General features: G+C 41.3%; 1 protein-coding gene across 2 annotated transcripts in view; it reads right to left on the bottom strand.

Moving 5' to 3' along the window:
- slit3 (slit homolog 3 (Drosophila)) overlaps positions 1 to 27,921 on the bottom strand; it is a 242,820-nt gene that overhangs the window by 75,008 nt on the left and 139,891 nt on the right. The window contains exons 1-2 of one of the 2 annotated variants that reach the window (XM_087171703.1): positions 22,848 to 22,866; positions 22,593 to 22,664 (exon numbers count right to left, since the gene is read on the bottom strand). Coding sequence is in view for 1 of the 2 variants with exons in the window: in XM_023398070.2 (XP_023253838.1) it covers positions 22,593 to 22,664 (72 nt within the window). In the remaining variant the exon portion in view is untranslated. Of the gene's footprint in view, positions 1 to 22,592; positions 22,665 to 22,847; positions 22,867 to 27,921 lie in introns of those variants that run through there. The other variant, XM_023398070.2, reaches the window with a different exon arrangement.

The raw sequence follows: 27,921 nt of genomic DNA on the forward strand, positions 1-27,921 counted from the left end.
CACACACACACACACACACACACACACACACACACACACACACTGCAGAGGTCCAAACATCTGCTCTACTTTTAAGATGCTGGGTATTAAGCCGGGCATGAAAAATATCTTAAATAATAAATAAATACTCCAAAACAGCTTTTGATCATGAGGTTACCTTAGAGTTCGGTTACCTAGTATTTGACAGCATTGCTGTATTTAAGGCTCAGGACAGGAACAGAGAACAGGCGACCTACAGAGAGTATGGTTCAGGTGACATAGGTTTCCTGGTTGTGTTCTCAACACAAAGAAAATAAATCTAGCGAGATACAGTTATTGACCCTGGAGAAATCAGAAAATGTCTGAGTTTATTTAGAGGAAAAACAAGGAGGAGTAGTTTCCATCTTCTTTGAAACTGCTGGCACATGGGCAAATATGGTAACCTGAAATCTGTGAGTTAAGTTTAGAAAGTTACATCGGCAGACCTTAATGTAATTTTAATGTTTTGATGTCACTACAGCCCAAAGCAAAGACCCAATTCCATCTGCTTTTCCCTGTTTACACAAAGTCTTTTAGCAGGTGTCATAAATGTAAAAAAAACATAAAGGTTAATGTGTAGGTTATTTTGTGAGATCTAACCAGTGATGTTCATCTATGAGTCCAGAAGACCATTCTTGTTTTTACAAGCAATATTCTGAATACTCTCTGTGACCTTAAGTTTTATCCCAACGCTTTGCTGACTGTTGTGTGTTTTCTGTCGTACTGAAATTAAAACTCCACAGGGTGGCTTCATCGTTTAAGACGCTAACCTTAAGGTCAGACTTTTCATTAACGTGTCCATTACCAGCTGTTTGTCCTCTGAAAGTCCTTTTGAGTGAGACAGATGTGAATGTAAACTTCTGCAGATCTACGAAGAATAAAAATGAAGATATTTTTAATCTCTACATGTGTGCATGTGCATTTATGTTTGTCTGGTGGTTCAGTTCAGTTCTGTGTCTATTTGTGTGCAGCTCCACAAAGTCTAAGCTGCGACTGTGCGTGTCGAAATGTGTGTGTAATAAAGTGAATTTTCTATTAGTCTCTATTATGCTTAATCAGCCTTAACAGACACAGATCAATACACTGACAGAATGTCTGAATTACTACAGCCACTAAAACACTACACAACAACTTGTGCAACTTTATGACTGTGATTACAACCAATATTGACTTAACATTCAATACGATTATTCTCTCTCGTAATCACTAACATTAGTTATGGTCGGTGAGAAGGAGCAGAGTGAAAGGACAGCGCTGACGACTGAATCACCAAACACAACGTAAAACAAATCATAAAATGTACCTTTATGTAACATGTTGGAGTGGTCATTTTAGTCTTTTGCACTTTCATTGTACATTCAATTTGTGATTATACTCACAGAGCATCCACTGATAATAACAAAATACTCTCTTAGGAAAATTTGCCCAGCTTTTGTGATACATGAGGAGCCAGTTGACAGAGGTGTTACCAATGTGTGAAGCAGAGGCTGAACTTCATCGCTTTCCTCGCTTCATTTCAATTCTCTGCAGTCGTCTTGGACTATTAGACTTTTTCCTGCACTGATGTCTCAGTTTAGATGGAACTCTGGAGCAAAAACCCTCTGGTGCACTTGGACCTACTCTTAAATCTCAAATCAATACTCCATTGTGGGCATGAAACCACAAACTGAAAGCGTAACAAAGCAATTTTATGACCCTACTTACAACCACATTGTTGCTACGATTTATCAAACTGACTCTAATAATTGCAACATTATACAGCAGCCTTTGATGTGACAAAACAAAGATCCCAGAAACACACACTGTTTTCATCAGGGTCTTACTAAATGACAACCATTAACGTTACAGTGACAATTTGTCTCAGTTTAACCTGGGAGCTGCTCTGCAAGCAAACTGTTTGCACCAGTTCCTCATCTACACTGATCAGCCACAACATCATAACCAGGTACTGGTTTCTGTGCTGTGGCTGATCGGTGCGGGACGGGTACATTTGTGTTTTCACTGGTTACAGTGACTCATGGTCAGGAATGACAGGTGTAATTAACCATCTTAACAATTGTTTAGAAAAGTGGCAGCTGGCCAGAGAATCTGGATTAATACCCAGTTACACAAGCATTTAAAATAATTCTTAATTAATAATCACACAAACACCACTATCAGTGGGTCTGCCTGCAGGGGTAAGGTAAATCTATGTGATTCTTTTGCATTGAGTTCAACTTCAGTAAAGTCCGACACGCAAAAGAACAGTGTGTCTTGAAAGTTCTGACCTTTGCATCATCCATGTTTATCAACCAGTCCTCCAACCTAAAAACCATAAGTAGTTCGTCTCTATCCTCTGATACAACCCATAGAAATGTTTCCTGAATTTGCTTCCAGCTGGCGACAAGACATAAACCACAGATAAACTGCTAAAAATCACTGCTGAAAAATAAATAGCTTATTCTCTTATGATGTGACAGTGCTATAGTAAAGGGTTGGTTAGGTTTAGGCACAAATACAACTTGGTTAAGTTTAGAAAAAGATTGTGGTTTGGGTGAAAATAAGTACTTTGTTGTGATGTAACCATGACCCTAATAGTCATGGTTACAATTATAAATACATGGTTAAGGTTACAGAACGGTTTGAAACACGAAATGAACCTCCCATATTAAAGTCCAACATTTTGTCAATAGCATCATCCCCAACCTCCTCCCATAGTGGACTTTTTCTCTATATGAAGTCACCGGACTTCATCCGTTGCTCCGGTCATAATTACTACAGCCACAAGAGGGTTTAGTAACTTGTCCTGCGATAAACAAAGGAGATGTGGTTTTGCAGACAGTTTTGAGACATTGATCAGTGGTGTAAATAAATCTTTTGAATAAACTGTGCAAATTCATGGCGCATCTCTTTATTGAATGAGATCCTGACACCAAAATGCCAGGACAACTATTCCGATTAACTATGGGTTTCATCTTAGAGGCTCACTAGTTAAATAATTGTTAGTTCTACCCCACAGTTTCTCTTCACTGTGCCCCTTCCTGGTTTGACCAGGCCTTTACAGATAACTTTAGGGCTAATTGACAAATTCAGTAGACCAATACAGTGCATTGTATCCAATCATTTTATGTTTTAAAGTTTCACAACTAACTTTATCTTGTAAAAACTCCCCTTCTCATCCTCTGCCTCACTGTAAATCAACTCATGGTTATTGTAGCAGCTGTGTAATGAGTTCATAACCTTCTCTGGAGGTTGTTAAATCCTGTGGTGGGAAATTGTTCACTTATGTTGGATTAGATGAAGAAAAAAGCAGAGAAAGGATAGAACACAGCATTAATGAATAAATGAACATGAATTTAGTGCTGTCACTTTGTACTGGTTGCATACTGTTAAAAACGTGTATCATTATTAATGTTAACTTTGCAACACCTACAGCTAATCTCCTGTATTCAATACATCATGTATAAAACATATTGGAACGCCATTCAATATCAATAGCTAAAATAAAATGCAAAGGAAAGGTTACTGTTGTTGTTATTAATGATATCAAGTAAAATCAAGCTAACATGCCTGTTTCTAAATTGAATCTTTTCAGGGCCCAAATTGGAATTCCTGTGCCGTGACTGGAAAAATATTGATTGGAAAGATTAAATGCAAAATGTTATTTGTCAGAAAATAAAATGGGGCTGAACAGCAAATGGGGAGGGCAGGTTAAAGCAGGTATAAATTGTATCAAAGAGAAATGCTGATTGTCATTCAAAGCATATGAAGCCAGTGAAAACATCGATTTTGCAGAAGTGCGGTTTTAAACAGGTTTAAAATCATCAAATGACTTCGAAGATCCCTGAGTTTCCTGTGCAGCATTTTGTTACTTGCTCAGAACAACAACGTTTAAGTGTGAAATGGCACAAACCGAAACCTCTTCTGGAAGCATGTGATGATCATTCTCATAAAGTTGCAGTAATCCTAATCACTTTCCAGCAATTACTTGTCAGTTAAACAAGTGACTGTGGAGGAAAATGTAAACGTGCTGTCTGTGATGTCAGGTGTTTGACAACTTGTAATTGAGTTTTGCCACTGCTGCCATCTCTGGCAGCCAGACTATTGGGGCAAAGGTGGACTTGACACGCGAGCCGCTTTACTGTAGCTACCATAGCAGAGATACGTCAATCAAGCTCCTTTCAATATTGTCTTAATGAAATGATAATTTAAACAGTTACCACTGAGACACAAAGTATACTAAGTGACATTGGCCTGATTAGCCTATAGAGTTAGTAGCTTAGTAGCTTACCTTAGCAAAAATATTGGAAACAGTGAGAAACAGCTTTTTTCTTGGCTACAGTAGCTCCCTAGAGTCTTCTCATCACTGTGAAGTTGTTGGGCAACCAGCCGATACTCTAGGAGGTTACTGCTCCTGGCCAAGAAATAATCTGACCCATACCTGCCCTATTACTGCAACTTTTAGACTTCACTTTGTGTGTTGATTAAAAAAACAAGACACACCATGTTACTTAGCCTAAAGCTGAGATTTAGGGATGCTAGTTTGTTGATTATGCTACTTGTGGAACAGTTTCCAGTCGCTGTGCTAAGCTACATTAGCGGGCTTCCAGACTGATACTAATCTCTTCATCTAACTCCCTGAAAGAAAGCGGATACATGTATTTCCCAAAATGTCAATGACTATTCATGTAGGGGCCAAACTTCAGTGTGAAACTGAACTAACTCGCATAACAACAGCATAACGCATTTCTTCTTCTCAGCACTCAACCAAGGTGGTAGTTGCATATACAAAATATACCATTTGTTGCACAATGTAAAATGGAAGAGCTTTCATAAACTGGCTATAGGTGAATAACTGTTGCATATATTAATCAGCGGTACTAAGTAGACAAGTAATTATTAGCAACATTACAGATCATTACTACTTTATAATTTACCCTTAATGCTAACATAGTTCTGATAGGAATTTATTTCTCTGAGAGCTTTCCCACACAGATGCTGAAAAGGGGCCAACTATGGAAAGGCCTGAAAGAGTCTTTGAGTTGTGTGAAGAGCCCTCAGCATCTTCCCCGGGGCCTCATTACAACTTTAGGAGAGGAGGCAAAAGGAAACGCACGGACACTTCACTCCTTCAATCACTCCTTTGTTTAACCCCTTCACACCTTAACATTTACGCTCTCACTAGAGCGAGAGGGCAACTAGGAGAGCCCCCGAAATGTGTGTCACTCTCTCAGTCAAAGCGGTAACACGAGCATTTAACCTATTCACTCTTTCTATTCACTCCTTCACCACTAGAGACATGGGGGAGGGGAGACACCTTTCTATAGGAGACTTGGAGATAAGCAAGTATGTGTGTGTGCTTGTATGCGTGTGCTTGTGTGTATATGTTGGGGGCAGGAGAGCTGTATTCTGTCTCGCTGAGTCAGACAGTGAGACTCACCCACCCTTGGAGTAATCAGTCATCCGAGAGTCACATAGTGGCGCAGCCCAATGCCGTGCTTCTGTACACGCAGGTGTGTGTGTGTGTGTGTGTGTGTGTGTGTGTGTGTGTGTGTGTGTGTGTGTGTGTGTGTGTGTGTGAATGTGTGGGAGGTTGGTGAGGCTATGAGACAGAGAAAGAATACGCGAATGAATGTGCCTGTCCTTCATTCAGTGTGTGTCTCTTTTGATCAGGAGATTTCAGCTTGTAAGTTGAAGTGATTTTTGACCCTGTTGACTTTAACACTGAGCTATAAAGGTCTATGAGGTCTGCACACAGGCTTTAAGGGCCTTTAGGTAGAAGAGTTAAGGGCTTTTAGTGGTTGAATTGTCTCATATTTGAACTTTCCCACGGGGTTTAATGCCTGCTTTAATGCTTTACCCTGGCAGCCTCGTGTTAAATCGTCTATGAGTGAGTGCGTTTTGTTTGCGTGTATGTGTGTGTGAATTTTTGTGCTCCTTTCTGAGCTGTTCCATACACATATGTGTGTATGAGGGTGTGTGTGATCGGGCTGGTTTAATAAACTCTCAAGTGTTTGTACAACGAAAGTCGCGTAATTTACTCCTCTCATCTCCGAGAAAATTGGCATTTCCAGAGGGTTGCCGTTGGAAACCACCCTGGGAAAGCTCAACTGTTTACAACCAAAACCGAAAAACACACTAAAAGATTGAGATAATCAGTAGTTAAAGTATTTTCTGACGAAATCTTTTGCCGTGCCTCATTTAAAATGATATTTATGACATAGTGAGCATATGATTTATCATTTTACTTTTCTCCCTCACAGAAACAATTTCATGAGTGAAACCTCGACATTCTACAATTTGGTCTCTTATTCTTCTGCTGAAAATATGGCTGCACCAATGGAGGCAAGTAAAGGTTTCTGTATTGGCGCTTCAGTTAAATGAATAATGGCTGTTTGCATTGTTTCTCACTGAGACCAGTATGCTGAGCGCTGCAAGCTTTTCAAGACTGCCTGAAGGACAATGAAAGAAACTATATCCAGCAAAATGCCAAGAGTTAGATAGATTCAAACTTGAAACACAAAGGTGTCTCTGTGAAACATTGACGCTCTTTGAAGCGGGGTGTAGATGAAAGCCTGACTGTGGAGTAAAGTTACAAAAGCTAAAACCACAGTCTGATGAGATTTTAATCAAATTAACTGGCACTAAGTAAACAGGGATGCATACAGCCTCTTGGTTTGGCAGGAGGCTGTGTATGTATATGAGAGGGAGGGAGAGAGGGAGGGCGAGAGAGAGAGAGAGAGAGAGAGACTGGGGAAAAGGGTGACAACAGACAAAAAGAGAGATGTACATAACAATCTCCTGATGAGACCATTACACCTTAAACGAGAATAAATTAGACTGCAGATTGCCTCTCTGCTTTGACTCTCCTTTCTCTTGCTGTCCTCTTATCTTCTCTCAATTGTCTTTTAGCTCTGCTTGATTTCCACCTTAAATCGCTTTTCTCTCTTCTCTCTCTCTCTCTCCTCCTCCTCCTCCTCCACTCGCTTCATCACCCTCTCTCCTCCTCCTTCCTGTCCTGCCGCACAGTGGGATGTGATGAATTGTGTGTGGGTCAGACTGCCGGCACCGAGCTCTTCCGATATCTGACGCTGTCCCCGACTCTGCATAAGCTCTCTGTTACCCACCTCCTCCCTCTGTGTGAGCCGTCTGCTACCGACTTAATGTGTTACCTGCACGGCTGTTTAGGTTTGTTGGCACCCCCCCCTCCACTGCAGCATGGTCTGAGTTGAGCTTTAGTTGATACTCCCGCCTTCATTTATCTGCTCTTTATTACAGAAGAAGGAATGAAGCTTTTGACAGAGCACAAACTCGTGTTAGAACATTTCGGCCAAGATGACATACAACTCTGTACATTACACATATAATACTCTATATCTATCTATATGAATCCGTGAGAATGGACATTACAGTTTCATCTTTGGCCTGCTATTGTGTGGTGGAAGCTGGCAGTAGGGTCAGCCGATATGATGGTGGTTACACAAGAGGCCACAAAATTTGCCAACCAAGATTTTGTTCATTCACATTGATTATGGGATGGCTAGGCTTTTATAATTATTAGAAAGAGTGCATTATGGTCCTATATGCCTATGTGCCTACAAAGCAAAGGAGGCTATAATAAGATATCACTTCCAGTTTGAAATTTCCACTCTCCAAAACGTCAAAGAAATGGCAGTTAACTGTGGAAGTCAAGAGAAGATCTGGAAGCCCAAGAAGTGCGTTCTGTCTGGGCTACAGGCAAAGTAAAAGCTCCATATGACTGCGAAGGACCTACAGGAAGATTTACCCTCTGGTGGAAACATGTGCTGCGGACAGATGAAGTTAAAATTGGCCACAATCACCAAAAGGTGTATTTGGAGGATAAAAGGAGCAGCATTTTATCAAAAAAGCACCTTGTCAACCATTTAGTAAAGTGTTCATATTATTCACTGAGTTTGTGTAGCAGACAGTGCCACAGGAAACATTACATTTATATTCAGTGAAGAATATCAGCAAAACCAAAGCGTAGCTCCACACAATGCCGCAATTACTGTTAAGTTTTTGTATTTCTATTTTTTTCAGTTCATGAAATAAAAAGTAACAGTTCAGCAGCACTTGAAGAAATTGCCAAAATGGCCTAAAATAGAAAACACATGTGGTTAAAACGTTTTTGGACATATCAACTCAAAGTATTTCCACACCAAAGAAAACTAAAGTGTGTGTGGGCACACACACAGTATTAATGGGGCACACAGTAGGCTTTTAGTTAGAAGTAGTTAGCAGAAAATGAAAATAAAGAATCAAACTGTAGAAAATATTTTGTGCTCAGTGGTGGAAAATCCCCCAGAGAGCCTTGTCATCAATTTTAGACAGAATCAAAAGATGACGTGTAACTCTATCCTACATTTGTAACAGTGTCGGTGCAGTTTATGATCTCTTTGGCTGTTACTCTCAAAGCTGTTCTAATCGCTGTCACTACTCCCTCCCGCCTCTATCCAACGGCTGTATATCAGTCTTTCTCTTCACTTTCTTCCCTTCCTCTCTCACTCTGCGTGACATGTCTCTTCCCTCTTTATCACCTCCACCTCCTTTCCTTTCACATCTTTTCTCTCCCACTCTCTCTATCTTTTTTTTTTTTCCTCCTCCAACCCCTCTGACCCTTCCTCCTCGTGCCTCTCTCCAAACCAGCAAACTCTGAAGTGCTTTATCATTATTCCAGTGGAAACAGTCGACTGTCAGTTTCTCTTTATCTCTTTTTTTTAGGCCCTGCTTCTCCTTACCCCACCCCCACCCCCCCTGTGTTCTCACCACAACTACTTTCTCTAAATCCCAAACAAATATATCTAAAACCACTGTCATTATTACAAAGACAGTAGTTACCTTACACATTTATCTTAGCTGTTCTCCCCAGGAATATTTTTCTTCTCCTCTCTCTCTCCCTCCCTCTTTCCTCACTAACCCTTCCAGCAATTTTTACACAGTAGTTTCTAAACTTTTATTTTTCTGCTTGCGACTGACCCTCCCTCTAATTTTCTCTTTGACCCTCCATCTTGTTTTCTGTCTCTCTGGCTTTTTCTCTCTCTTTCCCACACTTCCTCATCCCTCTCTCTTTCTCTCCCTCGCTCTTTAAGGTCAGGCCCTCTGTTTTTGCCAGGGCGCTGGTTGTTGCCAGGGTGTGATGGCTCTGCTGAGCCCGCTGACTCAAACAGAAGCCAAAAGGCCAGCCAAACCAAAATCACTGAACAGCAGAAAGCTGCACTGCTCTGTTCTCTTCTGACCCCTACGTGCACACACGCACGGGCAGATACACATGTCCGTACACACATACAGGACGATGTGGTCGAACGTATAGGGAGCACACATGGACAAGTATTGACAAAGGCACTTAAAAGCAAGCTTCCACTGAAAGTGAATTTGGTTTCTCAGAGACCTTCATAGTATGCACTTACATCCAGACACACGCGCGCACACACACACACACACACACACACACACACACACACACACACACACACACACACACACACAGCCTTTGTGTTACTAAAATTAAGGTTCAAGAAAGGTTTGTTTCAGGGGCTTCGATCCAGCGCCCACGCGTCAGGGATATAAGACAGATCTGGATGCAGGACGCGACCACAGGAATGCAATCGTTACTGGGGGTGGCTCAGGCTGGCCACACACCAACTGCACTGGGGATTGTCTGACATGTAGGGGAAGCACACACGCACAAACACACGCACACGAACACGCATGCGCTCACACGGCCGACACAGAGTTTTCTCAACCCCCGAACCCTTGTTTAAGTTTGACAGTTGTACTGGACAACTGCACAAACAACTACCCTACCTGGCATCATCGTGAGTCTGTGAGCTTAAATTACACGTCAAGCAAATGTAGTGCACACATCTACACACACAAAACTGTGGGTATTTCAACATACTAATTATTATTAGGGCAAACAGACAACTCTTTGTCTTTTCTACATATTTCTTCACAATAATAGAAGACAACAGAAACTTAACAGCAAATCTAGCTTTCGGTTGGACCCATATTGTCTTGATGGTTGTTAAATTCTGCTGTTTTTATTCTGTCAGCAGCTGCAGTGAGGGGAAACTCAGTCTCCCATAAATGGATTTGTAAAAACTTTGATTGCTGTGGTTTAAGATGCATTTTGAGAAACATTTTTTCTGACTTTTTTTTACTCTTTTACATACGATTGAATGACTGAGATACTGACAATGAGCTGAAGGAATGACATAGGCTTTACATTCATGTGGAAACTATGAAAGGTTTGTTTACACTGATTTCGAAAAACCATTGCAATCTAAGTTTTCATACGTATGATTTGGGTTATTCACTAAGAAACAAAAAATAATGTGTTTTTTTTTTTCTTTTTCTAACCTTTATACAGAGCATCTGATTTCACTTAATATCCCTCAGTGACTTTCGTCAAAGCATAGAAACATTGAAGGAATAAATGATAAACTAATGATTTTACTTTCACAATGCAGCATATAAATATGTTGCACATGGATAGATGTAGATTTTAGATAATTTAGGCAGACGAAGGTGGTTTTATTTGAAGGATCATATCTGTTTGAGTCCAAGTTATTGGTTGACATTTTATATACTCCTCCTCTCACATGTTTTTTTATGACATTTTATGCACCGCCCGGTACATGATGAGGTCACCACTAAAGGTTATCGATTTTTTAGAATATAAAAGGGAAAAATTATTGATATAATACACAAGAAAGGACATTTTTAGACTTGAAAATATTGAATTTAATGACTACATCTCTATTATTTCTGTCTCTGATTTGATTTATTTCAGTTTATGCCTGTATAAGAAGAGTCTCTTGTTCATCTCAATTTTGTATATTGAATTTTCATCATTCTCATGTAGCGTGCACAGCTGGCCAAGTGTAAGCAATTTAATGTGGCAGTAAACTACTTTGTGAACTTTGTAAACTACTCGTGTGTCTATGAGATTACTTTCTTATTACAGTGAAGTTGGAAACATCATTAAAAAGTAATGGTAACATTCATTCCCATTCCACCACTTCTTTTTTTTTTTTTTAAGTCTATTTTTAATCTTTAGCATGTAGCAAAAAAATAAATAGTTTGAGGAGTAAGGGAGGCCTGATGGAAGTGAGGCTAAGAAGTCGACAGTTCAGTGGGTGGAAATACAATCGACTGCCTCCAGCTTACAAGCTTGATACACGTCATTCTATTTTTCTTGCTGTTCTTCTCCCTTGATATAGAAAAGGTTACTCTGGTCTCAGTGCTCGGTTGAATGATCACTGAACTCACTCCAATAGATGATGTCAGAGTCTAGTTTGACGCCTATTGGCTCACATAGAGTTTTAAATCACTTTCATTCCCGCAGCAGCAGATTTTGTAATCACGCTAAAAAAGAGATGAAAGAGGAAAAGGCGAGAGGAGGAGAAAGGCGAAGAACAGAGTGACGGGAATAAGAGAGGAGGGGAGAAGCACAGAAGGGATGTAAGCAAGGAGAAGTGAGAGCTACCTGGCCAAAGAGGTAACTAGTGCAGCTGAAAAAACTGGTAAAAAAGCTAAAAGACAAGAGGGACGACACTTTAGATAAAGAAGAGAGGAGTGAAATGTGTGTGTGTTTGAGAGAGAGAGAGAGGGAGAGAGAGAGAGTTACAGGCTGAGTGAAAGTCACCTTGCAGAGCTACAGTGCACTGAGCAACTCTGTCCATCTCCCCTTATGAATTATGACTGTCACACACATGCACACACTTTCCCCATCCTCTCCATCTCTCTCGCTCTGTCGTCTCCTCGCTCTCTCAGCGGCACACCCTCATCCAGAAAGCTGTGCTTCACGGAGAAAAGCAATCATAAAATATGCAGCTGTTCCACTGCTCTTTAAAGTCCTTTCAGACCCGCGGACTCTTCCCCTGTATGTGGGCATGTCATGTAACAGCAGTGTGAGTCCTCTCTTTCTACTCTTCTAACCAGGTCGCTCTTCTCTTTCTCCACCTGTCCCTCTTTGTCACACGCTGACTTCCTGTCTGCCCTGGTCACCATCTCAGCTTCTTAAAAAATTGAATTTGTTTGAATTCGGTGGACAAAATCGCCATGAAATCTGACTGGCTTCTCATTCACTCTTGCTGTCTTTCAAGCTCAATCCTTCCCTGCCCCCCCCCCTGTCATTTTTCTGTGGTATCAGCAGAAAGGTGGGCCATCCTGCAGGAGGGAATCAAATAAGGCTACATCAGACAGTCTTCCCTCTTTTTTTTTTTTTTTTTGCTTTTTTCTAAAACATCACCTTTATCTGTATGTGCAAAAGATGCTATTAGCAAAGGCTTTGCTCTCAACTAAGACTTTCATCTGTAGCACATTTGCTTTTTTTATGCTTCTAAGTAGTCTCAACACGAATCTGCAGAATATGTCTGTGGTTTCTGCACTGAACTCTCAAAGGCATTTTAATCTATGTAGATTGAAAAAGCGATGAACTAATGACATGTAGCATATTGTATTTCTACTGTGCTTCAAACAGCCTTTTTTATCATCAAGGAAATAGTTGAAAACATTATTATAACATGCCACAATGATTGGTATTCAGCTAAAAATAAAATTCCAGTAAGTAACCACGTAACAATTGGTTTTCTGGACAAAGGACACTTCAATGGGTTGTGATTGCTGATGGACACTTATTGGCTTTTTCAGGAACTGCGTGGGAGGACATGAGATTTCTGAAGGTATTGAATGTATTGAGCCTGAATACACACGAAGGCAATAAGTGGCTTCAGAAATCCATAATGGTAATGTACAAACACTGTCATAAAGTCACAACCCATATTTGAACATGTCACTCCACGAAGAAGAAAGTTTGGCTCTGATGGAGGAGTGACGTCTGCGGTTATAAAGTCATTGTCATGTCACTGGCCGAGGAAACAGCTAGTGGTGGAGCTCTTAGTTCTAAAGACAACTTCACTTTGAATTGAAGCAGAATCTGAAAGTGGAACACAGAGTATATTACCATCACTTTGACAAATAAACTGCTTTCAGATATGAAAACTCACCCACTTTTCATTTTCTGACTGAGATATAGAGACCCCTTTTGAAAAATGAAACTGATTAATTCTATTTATATCTGAAAATGATCAAGTACTTATCATCTATTTTCATTAATCTTCATTGTCAGCAGAGAAAAAAAAAAAAAAAAAAAACTCAAGTTGAAAGATCATTGAACGAAAACCACATCTAATTTAACTGGTTGAGAACTGGCCTGTGCATAATTATTAATTAATCAGCTTCATATTAGCTTGACACCACTGCTCTCCACTACTCATGGAGTTCTTACAGGCATACACACACCACCCACACATTAACACACACACACACACACACACACACACACACACACACAAATACAACCACCGCTGATGTGTTCGTGTGTGTGTGTGTGTGTGCGCGCGGCTGTGTACGTGCGTGCTTCCCTGCCAGAACCATTTGTGAATTTTTGATGGTGTATGCATGCATTTATTAAAACACTTGGGCATGTTTTTCCTCTCTGTGTGTGTGAGTGTGTGTGTGTGTGTGTGTGCGTGCGTATGTGTGCGTATGGGTGCCCTTTCCCCAGCTCATTGGGATGCAAGGCGTGAGCCAGTCGGGTGAGAGCTGTCCAGACTAGCTTTGGAGTCATTAGCGCGCTCGTTAGTCCAGTTATGTTAAATCTAAATTACCATTCATCATCACACAGGGACCCATCATTTATTCTGATGTGGCCTGGCAGACACATGCACTAACTGGATTAACTCATTCAAAGACACACTTGCTAAAACACAGTGGAATTCCAAATTAGGTGTTAGCTATTTGGTAAGTGTTTTCAAATAGATTATATACTATTGATTGAGACATTGCAGGGCATTAGTAATGATTGGTCGGCCCTTGTGAATGCAATCAATCTGCAAACGCTGCCCTACTACAGACAAATGCAACTGGACGGAGAATAATAAATTAAGATAAGGTCTACAGAACCAATTTTGACGAGGTGTTCAATTAAAGCCCGACTGGAAGCTAAAAGTTATAGAAATTAGCTTATAGGTTAGTGGCTAAAAATTCCAAGACCACAAAGGAAGACTGAATATACTGCTGTAGTTAATATGTGGTTAATGTAGTTAATCAAACAAGGCAAATTAAAGACACATAAGTATAACGTCATATTTTGGGGATGAAAGGAAGTTTTTCCTGCTGCTCTGCATTGATCCCCATTGATACATTAGAAGACAATAATATATGGAAAGACTTCGGGGTGCAGTGTAGGAAGGCTGGCCTGCGTTCAACACTGGCACTCAGTATTAAATTAGCTCTCACTGAGTAAAAAACACACTCACGCACGCTGACACACACAGTCATTAGTCGCTACAGGAGGAATGCCTACCATCTGCGCTGACGTGATTGCAGAGACGAGGAATTCTCGGGAATCGAACCAACAAAGTGGATCGAGCGGCTCCTCTGCCAAATATAAAGACTGTGTTTATCACATAATTACATTTCCACTTCTGCTGTGTTTATTGGCCCTACACGTTTGAGCACATACAGCTCTGACCATCAAAGGCTTTCAAAAAAAAAAAAAAAAAGTGGAATCAAAGTGTTAGCGGGAGAGCCGAATGCGGGGTTGTTGAGTTTAACATTGATGGTGCTCTTCTCAATCATGCATTAAAGGAAAGTCATGTTTCAGTTTCCCTCGGTTCGTTTGTGGCGACATCACAGCTTCGGCCATCCAAACGCGAGATGCAAATATTAGGAAGAAAATGGACTTTGTATTTGTTGTCTTTATTAATTAGAGTGAATTTCACAGTTGCGCATTAATGGGACAATTGTGTTTATTAACTGTAATCAGGACTTGCAGCTCTGGGTCCTGACCTTTGTAATGGATACAGATACCAAAGGCCGCCAGTGTTGTTGTCCTCAATAATCAGCCGATGGGATTCACTTCAAAATGACAAAATGTGTTTATAAACTCCAGCAGCACCAAATCTGAAGCCTTCAAAAGCTTGTACTGAGATGAAAAGGGCTGTCAACTAATTAAGATGAATCTTTTTGTTTAATGTCAACACTTCCAAGTTCACTGTCATGCATCAATAACAATCGTCATTAGGAAAATCACTTGTTTAGAAATATTGTGCAGCTGTAATTGATTCTGATAGGTGTTTAATGACAAATATGATAAGGCCACCGTGGCCTGCAGCCTGTTTGTGATTCTAAGTGAAAGATAATGGGTCAAGCTCGGGTCCGTCTCTGTGTGTGTAGATGACAGAAAGAAGATTTCATTGTTGTTTTTGATCTTTAAAAAGGAACTTCAGCGTCCCATCATCAAGCCGGCGTGGACACCTTTGATGCGACAGCTGTTTTCATATAACGTAATCAATGCTACTAATTCCTGGAAGAGCATCACAGAGCACAGGCTGAGGTTTGTCCATGAACTGACTTGTCTGATGAAACAAAGGAACAACACTGGATTAGGCAGCTTGTGTTGTTGCCATTTTATTTTTTTTTTGAAGGGGTCTGCTTGCCGTACAGAAGGAGCTGTCAGCTTTAACACGGTTTCAGATCTGTAAAAATGATCTTTCCCTAATATTACCGAAGCGTTTTAGTTGCCAAAGCCTTACACTCACCAAATGTTTAGTTTTCTAACAGAAGCCATAATTTGAGATTGGTGAAATGTTTTGGTTGCTGTCATTGGATGTTAAAAGATGTCACTGAAATATTTTACACACTTGTCCATTGTCAAGATTCTTGTCAGGTGATAGGATTTGAATTATAAGTCTTAGGAGTTAAAGAGCTAAAAAAAAAAATAACACGCAAGTACTTTTCTTGTATTTCATTTTCAGTCTGTGACCGAATGCAAACTCCAGTCTTTTCTCCTCTACATAAAGGGCAAACTAAATCCTGTGCTGGCGCCGGACGCTGAGCATACACGTGAATTGTGCACTGCAGAATCACAGAAGATGAATGTAATTCTAAGAGATACTGGTCTGATCAGTCACACCTTTCAGTTGGATCTCACAGCAGAGCAGAAACCCTGCGAAAGGGCACCTTTGATGCTTGATGCTAAGAGATACTGCATGAGAATGTTTTCTTCAGTTCCCCACAGTGTGTGGCATTAAATTCCACTACGTGGTTTGAAATTGCAAACAGCAAATGACAAATGTTGGCTGTGTTCGTCTGTCAATGAATCAATATGGTGCATCCACTATAGTGGCTTATGTTTCAAAACGGTAACCTTTGAACACCTCTGTGATATAAAGTCTCTGGTCTTGGCCTGTTGATCTTTATCCCTGCTGTGCACCGTGCACCCGGCGACCACCAGGCACATTCTTGTTTCTGCCTGTTTCTACGGCTCCCAACAAAGCTGTAACTTTCTGCCTCTATCAAAACGTAGATGTTCTAGAGAGCAGGTGGGCTAAAGTATTTCAGTGAAATATGTGAACTCATTATTTTGGCCACAAAAGTGACTCCTGGCAGGTGATATTTTGTTAGCATATGAGCCAAGCCAAAAAAAGTTAATTTCAGAAAGCGACTGGCAACTGCCGCCAAAAAGACTCCAAGACTGTAATCTTCAGGCAGTGGAAGCTCACCTAAAATCACCAGAGCATGCTAACTTCCTTTTTTAATTTTTCACCACGTCAGAACTGGAGTTTATCTTCATTACAGGCCAGTGCAAAAATGACTGGACGGATATTAAGGAGGGAGAAGAGGCGATCTGGAGCAGAGGTCAACTTGGACTCAAAGCCACACGATGACAACGGTTTATAACAGGTTGTATTCAGGCCTAAATTCAGATTCAGTGCGTGACTTTGAGACTAACAGGTGAGTGTTCGACTGAAACTAGTTAGCCAAGTTTTCTTTTTATGCACCGACGACAATCACTGTTTGACATTCAGCTTTTGTTCTCTCTAATCGCAACATTAAAAACATGAGCAGAAGTTATGAGCACTTCAGGTAAGAAAGAACAACTTGAGGTAAAACGTATATTTATATGCAATTAAAGAATATCACTCAAACTTTCAACTGAAATAAATCATATGCTGCATTTTTTATCTGCATTTCAAGCAGAGCCATTAAAACTAAAGGATCCAGAAAATCAACACATCAGCTACCCAGTCGGGGACTCCATCCTCACTTTGAGAAACGCTGTTCTGAGTCTATCTGACAGTCTTGGTGGTCTGGAAACAACAAAGGGCCAAATTGAGTCAGTCAGTCAGACATTTGTTCCATCAATAATTAATGCTTCCCTGCTCCCTCCCTCTGATCCTTTCAATCTATTTTCAATCACTGTTCTCTTTTTTTTTTTTACCCGCTAACGTCACATCAGTGTTTCTTCCTGCTTTTCTGTCTCTTATTTCATCTCTTTTACACCTTTGTGTCCTACTTTCCTTGCTCCTTGTCTCATTTTCTATCTGCAACAAATTACAAGTTTTCATCTGCCTCCGTTGTCCACTCTTGTTTATATCTGTCTCATATCTGTCTGTTTTATGCAACCGTCTACTGCTCTGGTGTCTTTCTCCTCCTCTTTTCCTTCTCTCTCTCCCTGCCTTTTATCTTTCCTCTTCTCCACCTATATCTCTTTATCTTCTGCCTCCGTCTGCCTCCATATTTCTGGATTTCCCTCCTTCTCTTGCTGTCTCTCCCTCTGTATCGCCTGCTTTCTCCCTCCCTCTCCTTAGGTCCAACTGCAGATGAATAAATGATGTCCAGGAAACAGGCTGCTTTTACAACACCGATACCACACTCTTTCCTTTCTTTCCCTCCCCTCAAATCCCTCCTTCTCCCCTTTTCCATTTTGTGAACACCCTCCACCCATGAAACATCTCTGGTCTCTTGCCTCTTCTGGCAAAAAAAAAAAGAAAAAAAAGAAGAGAAGATATGGTAGTAACTGCAGTCCTTTTGCGTCTAAATAAATCATAGCCCAGCACTGCCTTGCTTTTACAACACTGATCATCCACTTTCATCCTGGCAGCCATGAAAGAGAGAGCAGAGGGAAGAGGAAGCGAGAGAAAGAGACTATCTAAGGACATATGAGTAAAGGGAGCAGATATCAAAGGAAATGGTGAATGTAAGTGTCTTTGGTAATTTCCGTCTTTCTTCCTAAACCTCTTCGGGAAGCGAAACTCTTCTGTCACACCGAGTCATAAAGATTAACAGCAATTCAAACGGATTTACCCTGAACTTCACGGAAAATGTTCATTTCTTCAAAAAATAGAAATGAATTCTTTGTCAAGCGCCCGTGAATCAACGGGAAGACTTTCAGGCATTTCACTTCAGTGTGACCAGTATACATTTTATTTAATACGTTCCTGAGTGATGCTTTAGGACACGTGAAGGCGCTCTAATGGTGGAAAATTTTTTTTCAAATTAGGAATTCCTAGTAAATATCAATCTATCTCAGTTTGTCCAACAAAGATAAATGATTATTCCTTTTCACCGCACTGATACACACACACAAAATCTTTCATTGTGTTATGTGTCAGATATTTTATACAGTCCTTTTAAATTTGTCATCATTTTAACATGTTGTCTAATTTAATAACAAAAAAACACCCCATCACTCCCCTTTATTTCCAGAACAATTACAACAAGATTAATAAAACTAACAAACTATAAATCCATTTAGCGTTTTCAAAATGAGCCCGACGCCCCAATATTCAGCTTTGACTTGTCAATGCTGCTGCTGCGAAACATATTAAGCAGCTCAGATAAAACCTAGTCTACCAAGAAACAGCGGCTAATTAAAAATGACTAGATTAATTAATGTGGAGATTCGTTAGTGGCACACACACAGCGACGTGCTTCTTTCAATTAGCACGACACACACAAATGGCGGAAACGCACATGCATGCACACATGTATCCATTTGCCTGCCAGCCTACATGCAATCTCCAACCAGTCATGTGGAAATATGTAAAAGTACATTCACACACACACACACACATGCAGACAGACATCTTTTGGAGTTATCTTGATCTTAAACCTCCATCAGGCTTTAGCTGTTGCACACACACGCACACACACACGCACACACACACTCACACACACACACACACACACACACACACACACACAGATGTATAGATGGACACAAAGGCACACAGGAGAACACACTAGGTTATTGGCAGACACACACACACACACGCATGTCCAGCCACAGCGGAAACACATGGACTTTTATATTTGTGAAGACCCGCACTGACTTAATTCAGTTGCCAGCTGCAAGTCTAACCTCTATCACACAGCTACATGCTTAATCCCAGTTATCATCCTAACTAAAGCTTCACCAAACAATTATTTTCATGAATTCATTTGTTGATTATTCATTTACTTAACTGATTAACTGTCGATAAAATGTCTGAAAATACCAGTGAATTCCCACGGACCAAAGCAACATTTTATCAGACCAACAGTCAAACACTTAAAGTTAAACTTATATTGATAGAGAGACATGACCACTGATTGACTCATCATTTCAATACTAACCCCAACTTTGAGTCAAACCTAAGAATTCTAACCTAAACCCCAAAACCAAATCTTCACCCTCAAACATGAGCGACACTTTTGAAAAAATGTTCTCCTTACATAAGCCTAAAACAGAAACCAGAACTCAAACACACACACATTCATGTACAACAGTTTGTGTGCACAGGTGTGCACACACAAAAACACCTACCTGATGGTGCAGTCACATGACCTCCGATCACTGTTACCTCTGTCGTCCCATTTTGTGCTATGGTCATGAAAATGAACCCCAAAGAACTGAACAGATGGATCTGCGTCTGTGTTTTGTGTGCAATGTGTGTGTCCGCATATGTGTGAATACGCATATACATCTGTGCGCGAGCATGCGTGCACGTGTGTGTTTTAAGATGCTCGAAATGAAGATCAGTCCTGCGGCAGAATTGCTTACTGTCATTCATGCCCTTTGCACACGTGCACATGCGCGTGCGCACAAACACACACAAACAGACAGACAGACAGACACACAAACACACACTCACACCTGCCTTTATTAAAACGTCACATTCACTGAATATACTGTGTGCTGTCATGCTGTCTGCCGTGAATGGGAACGGCTGCGCATTTACAGTGAATTGTAAATCCTGCCGAGCACTCAGCTGTCAGAGTCTTATGAATTGCTAATATGTTGTATCTCGCGCTGCCGATCCCCCTCTATCTGCCCCCTATCACTCCCATTGTGAGCTGAGCAAAAAAGGGAGGCTGGCGAATCAAAAAAAAGCTAACTTTGCTAAAAGGAAATAAAACCTAGAAAGGGAGACACGAAAAAATCAAATAAAATGTTAAAAAGACAAAAAATATCTATAATACCTTCTTGATGCAAAACATTTAAAATTTGTAGTAAAAAGTGATCCACAGTGTAAGCTGCCATGCACTGACCGTTTTCCACTGTGTCGTCTGCTCTCTTTAATCATTCATGTGAAGACATCAGGCAGCACCACACTGCACCACCAACACTCACATCTACAGCAGGATACTCATCAAGATGTATGTGATGCTGTTGGGAGCGTCAATGAGCTTTTACATCACAAATACCTGTGTGCTACTGTATAAAATCAGGCTGAAATTGTTTTCAGTACTGTCCTTGATCCCATTCAAAAAGAAGAAGAAGAACGATTTCAAGAAATTTAGTAAAATAAAATTATACATTTTACACAGAGGTCCTTGGTTTCAATAAGTAGGATGTAGTTTTTACTACATGTGTACATGTGAGAAAACAAAAGAACACATGTAGCCTGAACACAGCTCTGGTTTGTATGCTCTCTGGTTTTTTAATAGTCTGTCTCCCACAATGTTTCTTGGTATAGTAGATCTTTATGTGATAATGAGACAGATTTCTTCCAGAGGCAACCAATTAGAGTTATATTATTCATTTAGACTGCTTAACTGATGCAAAAAGCATCTGATTATCATCACAATGTTTTCAAACCATTACAGTCAGCAACTTTGAATTTCCACTCTAACACTGTATTACAACTATCATGAGTCTGTTCTTCTGGGTCTCACTCAATGAACCTAAGCCACGTCCACTTGTACTGCTCGACCAGCATTTGTACAACGATGTAAATGGGGACGGGGACACCGGCAGTTGGGACAGCGATGTCAACCTTCTCTTCCTCTTATTCTGCTCTCCCTCTTTCTCATCATTCTTTCCTCTCCTCTGCTGTCTCTTCTTATCTCCTGTTCTCCCTCAGTCTGTCTTTGTCCTTTCTCTGTCCTGCCTCTCTCATTTGTGATACAGTTTTACCCTCTGATAAACATATTCAGCAACATTACAACTAACCTTTTCACCTCTCAGCACCACACAGCAGAATATGACTGCATTGCCAACAACCCTGCAGACAAATGAACCAATGCTTTTGCCTACCAAAGAAAAAAAAAAAAAAATCCATTAACCTTTTTCTTTCTGCTTTTTCACTGTAACCTTCATGTACTGGATTTGATCACAAAAATGTTGGGGAAGTATATTCATAGACAGCTGAGTTGAGGCTAAGATGCACAATGCACAATGAAGCATAACATCTGCCTCTGTGCAAGAACAAATGCACACGCCACAGATACACATAAACACACATATTCGTGCACAATGACCCGCACACGCATACAAGTGTAGGGAAGGTAGACACCTTTCCCAGCACAGCCCAGCATCGCACAGTTGCCAGTCACACCTCTGAGCATAGTGACAAATGAGCAGCTCTAAGAATGTGGACAGATCAGACACTCAGACACACACACACACACACACACACACTCAACTACACACACACAATCACATACACAGCTGGAAGCAAACACACTGGAGTATTAACGTGTTTCTATATGCAGAGGGAATCACCCACATGCATTAACACACATGGTGCAGAGAAAATGCAAACCACAGCAGGTGGCAGATGCACTTTTTTTCCCTCCTCACTCTGTGTGCGTGCGTGCAAGCGTGCGTGAATGCGTGCGTGTGTGCGTCAGTGTATTGTAAGTCAAGGACGACACATTTGCTGGTGAGTGAACAGGTACACTACGCTTCATCTTTGCAAGCAATGCACACAAGTACTTAGATGTACACCTCAGCATGCACACATACACACACACACACACAGACACACACACACACACACACACACACACACACAGGGACATCGCTAAAGATAATTCACACAGAGAAACATGGAAAGAAACTACCTGCACTCAACAACAGCATCTTGAAGTTGAAGCTTTTCTTGTATTCAAGACAAACAGCAGATGTGTATGACGAGAAAGATAGAAAGATAAGATAGAAAAGTAGATCAAGTGGAAAGAATGAGGGATGACATGCAAGTAAGAGAGGAAAAGAAGGGAGAGGAGAGGAGAGGAGAGCGGAGAGAAAGAAAAGGGAAGCACAAAAGGACGAAGAAAAAGAATAACAGAAAACAAAGCTGATAGCGAGAGGAGGAGAGCGCAGGACAGATTCCTGCTTCACAGACAGCACATGAAAAGAGGGAGAGAGGAGAAGAGGGGACTGATGAGAGGAGGAGGCAGAGGAGGAGGAGAGAGATGGAGGAGTCAGAGTGAGAGAACCAGGGTTTTTCTCTACTTACAGAATCTCCAGATCGCGCAGCGCTCGGAAAGCTCCATCTTCGATGCAGCTGATGTGGTTGCTGTCCAGTTGCCTGCACCATGCACACAAACACACACGCAGACAAACACACACACACACACACACACAGATGAGAGACAGAGATAGGAGAGAGTCAGGCGCAAGTCGTCAGGGTCCGCTCAGCTGGGGGAGGGACTAACAAAAGATGGGTTGCGTGAATGAGAGTGTGCCCGTGGGGGTGTGTGTGAGGTGATACCTCAGTGGTGGGCTTTAGGTAGCAGGTAGGAGGCACCGGCATTAACTCTGTCTCCCACACACACTGACACACACACAGACAAACACTCTAGGGATACCCAGTCCAGACGATAGCGCACAAGCTAAGGTTAAGTCTCTCACCTCAGCAGTGATATGGCCAGCCCTGAGGAGAGGAGGAGAGGAAAAGGAGAACGCGAGAGAGGAGACCGGTGCGCTGAAGTGGCCTGTCTGGCGTCAGCCTATCACCTCCCTCCCTTGCCGTACGCCCAGCGTACACTGGCCACCGGGAGAGAGAGGGACGAGAGAGGTAGACCCAGTGAGGAAGAGAGCGAGCGAGCCGTAGCTACTAAAGCCCACCCTGCTTGTCTGTTCTGTAAATATTAATTGCATTTTCTCCTCTCCCACCCCTCCTCTCCCATCCTCCTCCTCCTCCCCATGTCCTCTTTTATTCTTTTTTTTCTCTCTCTGTAGTGAAAGAGGGAGTAATTTCATTACATTAGGCCAGCCAATCCATTAAGGGCCTTTTACCGGCTCTGTCACTGAAACAATTTCATTAAAAGGAAAGCCTCCGTAAATCAACCTACAGTCACGACTCTGCCTCTCTTTCCCCTTCTCCTTTCTTCCTCTCTCTCTCTCTACCTCCATACTCTTCTCTCTCTCGCTCTCTCTCTCCCTATCTCTCTCTCTATACCTCCCCCTCCTCCCTGGCTTGCTTGTAGTCTTGTTCACCGGACTCCCAGATGCACCCTGTACCCCTCCGTCATCCATCCTTTGCTTTTACTTTAATTTGCTCAGCTCTAGGTATTCAAGCCCCCTCCTTGCCGCCATCCATCCCTCCATCCATGAACCCAACAACCCTGAAACCTTCGCTCCTCCCTCCCTCCCTCCTTCTTTCTCATCCATCCATCCCTCTGTCCCTCCTCCCCCTCTCTTCTTCTGCGGAGGAGCAGATGAATGTATTGCAGACGGAAAGATACAAAGGGCAGACATTTAAAAGTATCTTCTGGTTTTTTCCTCTTGTAACTCAACCAGGAAGGATGAGTGGCATTTAGCTTGTCTCACACACACACACACACACACACACACACACACACACACACACGTGGACATGTACACACACATACAGAGGAAAAGAACCAAACATAAGCACTTACAGAAAAAAACACAAACAGAACATCATGAAGACCCACAACCACAAATATGCTTAGAAATGCATGCACACGCACACACACACACACACACACACACACACACACAGCATGGCTAGTTACTAGTTACTGCCTCCTCTCCAGACACTAGAAGATGAAAGCATATCACTCCTCTTCTCCATCTCATTTCTCTTCCACTGGAGCCCTCCATCCCTAATCCCTTTTTTTCTTTGACTTCTACCCTCTCCTTTTCTTTTTTCTCCCCTTGTTTCCAAGCATCCATCTCCTCCAGTGTTCATGTTTTCTCCCTCTCTCTATTCATAATCCATTTTTTTCTCCCTCTAGTACCCTCTCGTCTCCTCTCATCTCTGAATCCCCTTCACCCTTTCTCCTCTCACACTCCATCTGTCCATCACTAATCCATTTCTTCTCCCCGTTTTCTTTTATCAACCTTTTAAATCTCCTTTTCTTCTTCTCCACATAGCCCTGGTGTTTTTTCTCGGCACACTGCAGCACCTGTTGTATCAGTCATGTCAGCTCTTAACCCTGAGGAAGGTGCTTCCCAAAACTGGAGCTGGGTTTTCTCTGTAGGTCAAAAGAAATGGCATCTGGGCTTCAGGAGCAAACATATTCTTTGGTTTGTTTTTTATATGTGCATATTAGTGTGGGTGTGTGAGAACAATTTGAGGGATATGTAAGTCCTCAGAGTGTCTGGAAAGTGTATTGACTGGTGCACCACAAGCGCACCTCAATATGTAGCTGCATTTCAAGAGGCCGCTGGTCAAAGAGAGGCGCCAAAGCTGTGGCTTCAGACAAGTGAGATGTGAAAAACATATCGGAAAAAGGTAAACATCAGAATCTCATCGAAGTTATTTCCGCTCCTGAAAAGGACTGACGATGACAGTTACATGTTGACAAAACTGAAAAAAAAAAGAACAACCACAAAAATCGTGATCACGCTTGTCTGAATCGTATGCCGGAGACAGCACTGACATGCATGACAGGTTCATGAAAAACAGTCCCCAGTGTAGCGCAGCAAAGCAAATTTTTCATGTATTTCCACATGATATTGACCAGCTGCTGGTGTTTAATGGTTGGCATCAATTCATTTTGGACTGAAGACAGTAAATATCAAACAACTCTGTACCTACAGGCCAGGTTTGGCTCACGACATAATTATTTTTGGCCCTCCAAAGGATGCCAGAGACTGAGGAGACGTGTTGATCTGCTGTGATTCAATTCAATTATATTTTAGAGGTGATTGAGATATAAGCCGTTTACCACCTTGCCATGCCACGCTTGATTTAATGAGCACAATTTGCAGAGATCACAAGGATCATCAATGTGGAGTACTAAACAAGTGGTCTGTTGTACAATGGTGTAAAAGAATCCTCTGATGGCGTTTGTACTCTTGTCAAAAGCTGTGTTTTAAATCTAAGATTTGTTTTTTCTTTTTTGGCAACTTGTTGGAAGAGAGCTGTGACTACGAGCATCTGTTCAATGACTGGACTCTAAAATATAGTCAGTCTGGGGATAATACCAGCATATGGATGTGCCATATTTGTGTTTCATGTAATTAAAAGACTCGTTTTTTTTAGGATGGCAAACTGGCACAGCGCCCGATCAGCCATATGGAGACGCATGGCACTGCCAAAGTTGACTTTAGTTATTGAAGCCTTTCTATTTTCAGTACGGCTGTTTATGTAACACACACACTAAGCTTGCTTCATCCTACAGAACAAAGAGGTCAATTAAAGTTCCTGGAAATTGCATCCATACTGGACAATTTAGCACCGCACAATGTGTGTCCATTACTAGTATTCAGTGCAGGAAGTAGTACATTGTTTATGTAGCAAAGCCAAAAATAAGGGTGTAGAGGTTGGGTGGTGGAGACGTGCGCAGTGTATCTGCTTTCATGCAGGAGATTGAGGTTCGAAATCCCGCAATTATTGTTCACCTTTCAATAAACCATAACCATGATCTTACCCTCACCTTAATAAAGTGTTTTAGTTGTTTAATTTCAAACCTTAGCCATCGTTTATTTGACGTAAGCATAGGCTTTCCCGAACCTTAACCTTACTGTAGATGCAATGAAGGTGGGCATTAAAAACTTTTTTGCTCAATATAATCCAGGGTTTAGCAGAATTGTCCAATATTGACGTTATTGCCTGGAGAAAGTGTTGGGTGGTGAGATGGTGGACTCTCCTCCTCATATGTTCAAATTCTTAAAAAGATCCACGGTTATATTTTCCAGATAACCTCTCGTACCTGAGGGGTGGAGGGAGCTTGAGCTTGATATAACGTCCCAGTAGGGAGGACTGGTTGGGTGTCTGTCCGCACCTGTCCTCTACCATCCATCAAGATTTTCTTTCTTTTAACTGTGACCATGATCGTCTGCTTACCCTAACTATGTTCTTTCAGTCACTTAAAATTTAACAAAACCTCAACGCTAGAGGTAGCAGATCAGAAAACACTCGTGTGTGTCAGTTTTGGAACTGAGTTGTTGTGGAAGATACGCTGAAAACTACCTACTTGGTTGTTTAGCTGAGAACCTGATGGATTCAAAATTGCAGAGTTGATCATGCGAGTCTCGATATCCAGCACGTTACTTCAGTGACACTTCTTGACTTCTTGATGCCTTCTACTGAGCGGTGCATGGGGGATTCCCACCGCTCTGTAAAACTCTTCGAACTGTATGTAACTCTAGGACTGGGTGTCGATAATTTTGCGAACATATTATCACCATCCTCCAGAAACGTCACATCTTAATTCTTCCCAGAATTGAGAATAACTGGCGGATTATTGGTGGCCATGCAATTCATCTTCCATCCTCATCCACAGTAAACGATTCCATCATCTGTGATATGATTGGATTCCTCTGACAGCTTTGTACACCAAGCACCCTGATTAGCACTGACATGATTGCTATCAATCTGGGATGAGGATGTACTTAGTGTGTCTGTGTGAGTATGTGTGTTCTCTGTATTTGTATCATTGTGTTGAATTCATAGTCCTTGTGTGTGCTTTCCTGTGTTCAGATCGCAGATGTTTATTTCAGGGGGATAGAACAGGGGTCCAAAATTTAATTTCCTTCCATATAATTAGTGCGTTTAATCATGTCTATCATAAGGCCTATTGGCAGACTGATTCAATGCGTCCCTCTGCTACCATCTGGAGCGTGCGCGCGCACACACACACACACACACACACACACACACACACACACACACACACACACAGAGCAGCCCTGCCACTTCATGAAGCCATCAGTGAGCAACAACTACTGACTGAGTAATTAATGAAAGGACAGAGGAAGAGAAGCAGGATGGAGTATAGTGGGGTTTCCACCCAATTCATATAAACAAATAATTCTTCATTAAATACGAAAATTCATGGAAATAGCAACATTTTTAGTGGAAAGTACTAACTGGTTTCCTTTTTGCCAGGTGCTTTCTTAAAGAAAGTACACGATGAATTGTAGTGGAGACATTTTCCAAACACATTTTGTGTTTTTGTTACGACACTACTTCTATAGCATATTTTTGTATGTTCTGGTCAAATGCCATTGTGAAGCGAAAATTTCCAAAATTCCTGAAATTCTCTTTCAGTTTTATACAGTTTGCTTGACAGAGACGACAGAAACACATCTAACGTTCATCTTATATCCAGAAAATGTCTGCATTAATATTATTTCACAGTTATATTGTAACTGTCTGTCTGTATGAGCCAATTGTGGGAGATAAATAATTTGGGCTATGCTATTAATTATATTAATTATTGGTTGAAAGTTTTCTACTTAGACTGTAATCGTCTTTTTTTAAATGTCGTTGACAAGTAGTAACTACAGACTAAACACAAAGGCAATTTTACAGCTGAAAAACATTTAATGAGCAAAACCTTTATATCCAAGTTCATATAAGGATCTGT

This window comes from Seriola lalandi, unplaced genomic scaffold (genome assembly GCF_002814215.2).
Source record: "Seriola lalandi dorsalis isolate HSWRI2012SDOR001 ecotype SW California unplaced genomic scaffold, Sedor1 jcf7180002054972, whole genome shotgun sequence".
NCBI classification, from domain to species: Eukaryota; Metazoa; Chordata; class Actinopteri; order Carangiformes; family Carangidae; genus Seriola; species Seriola lalandi.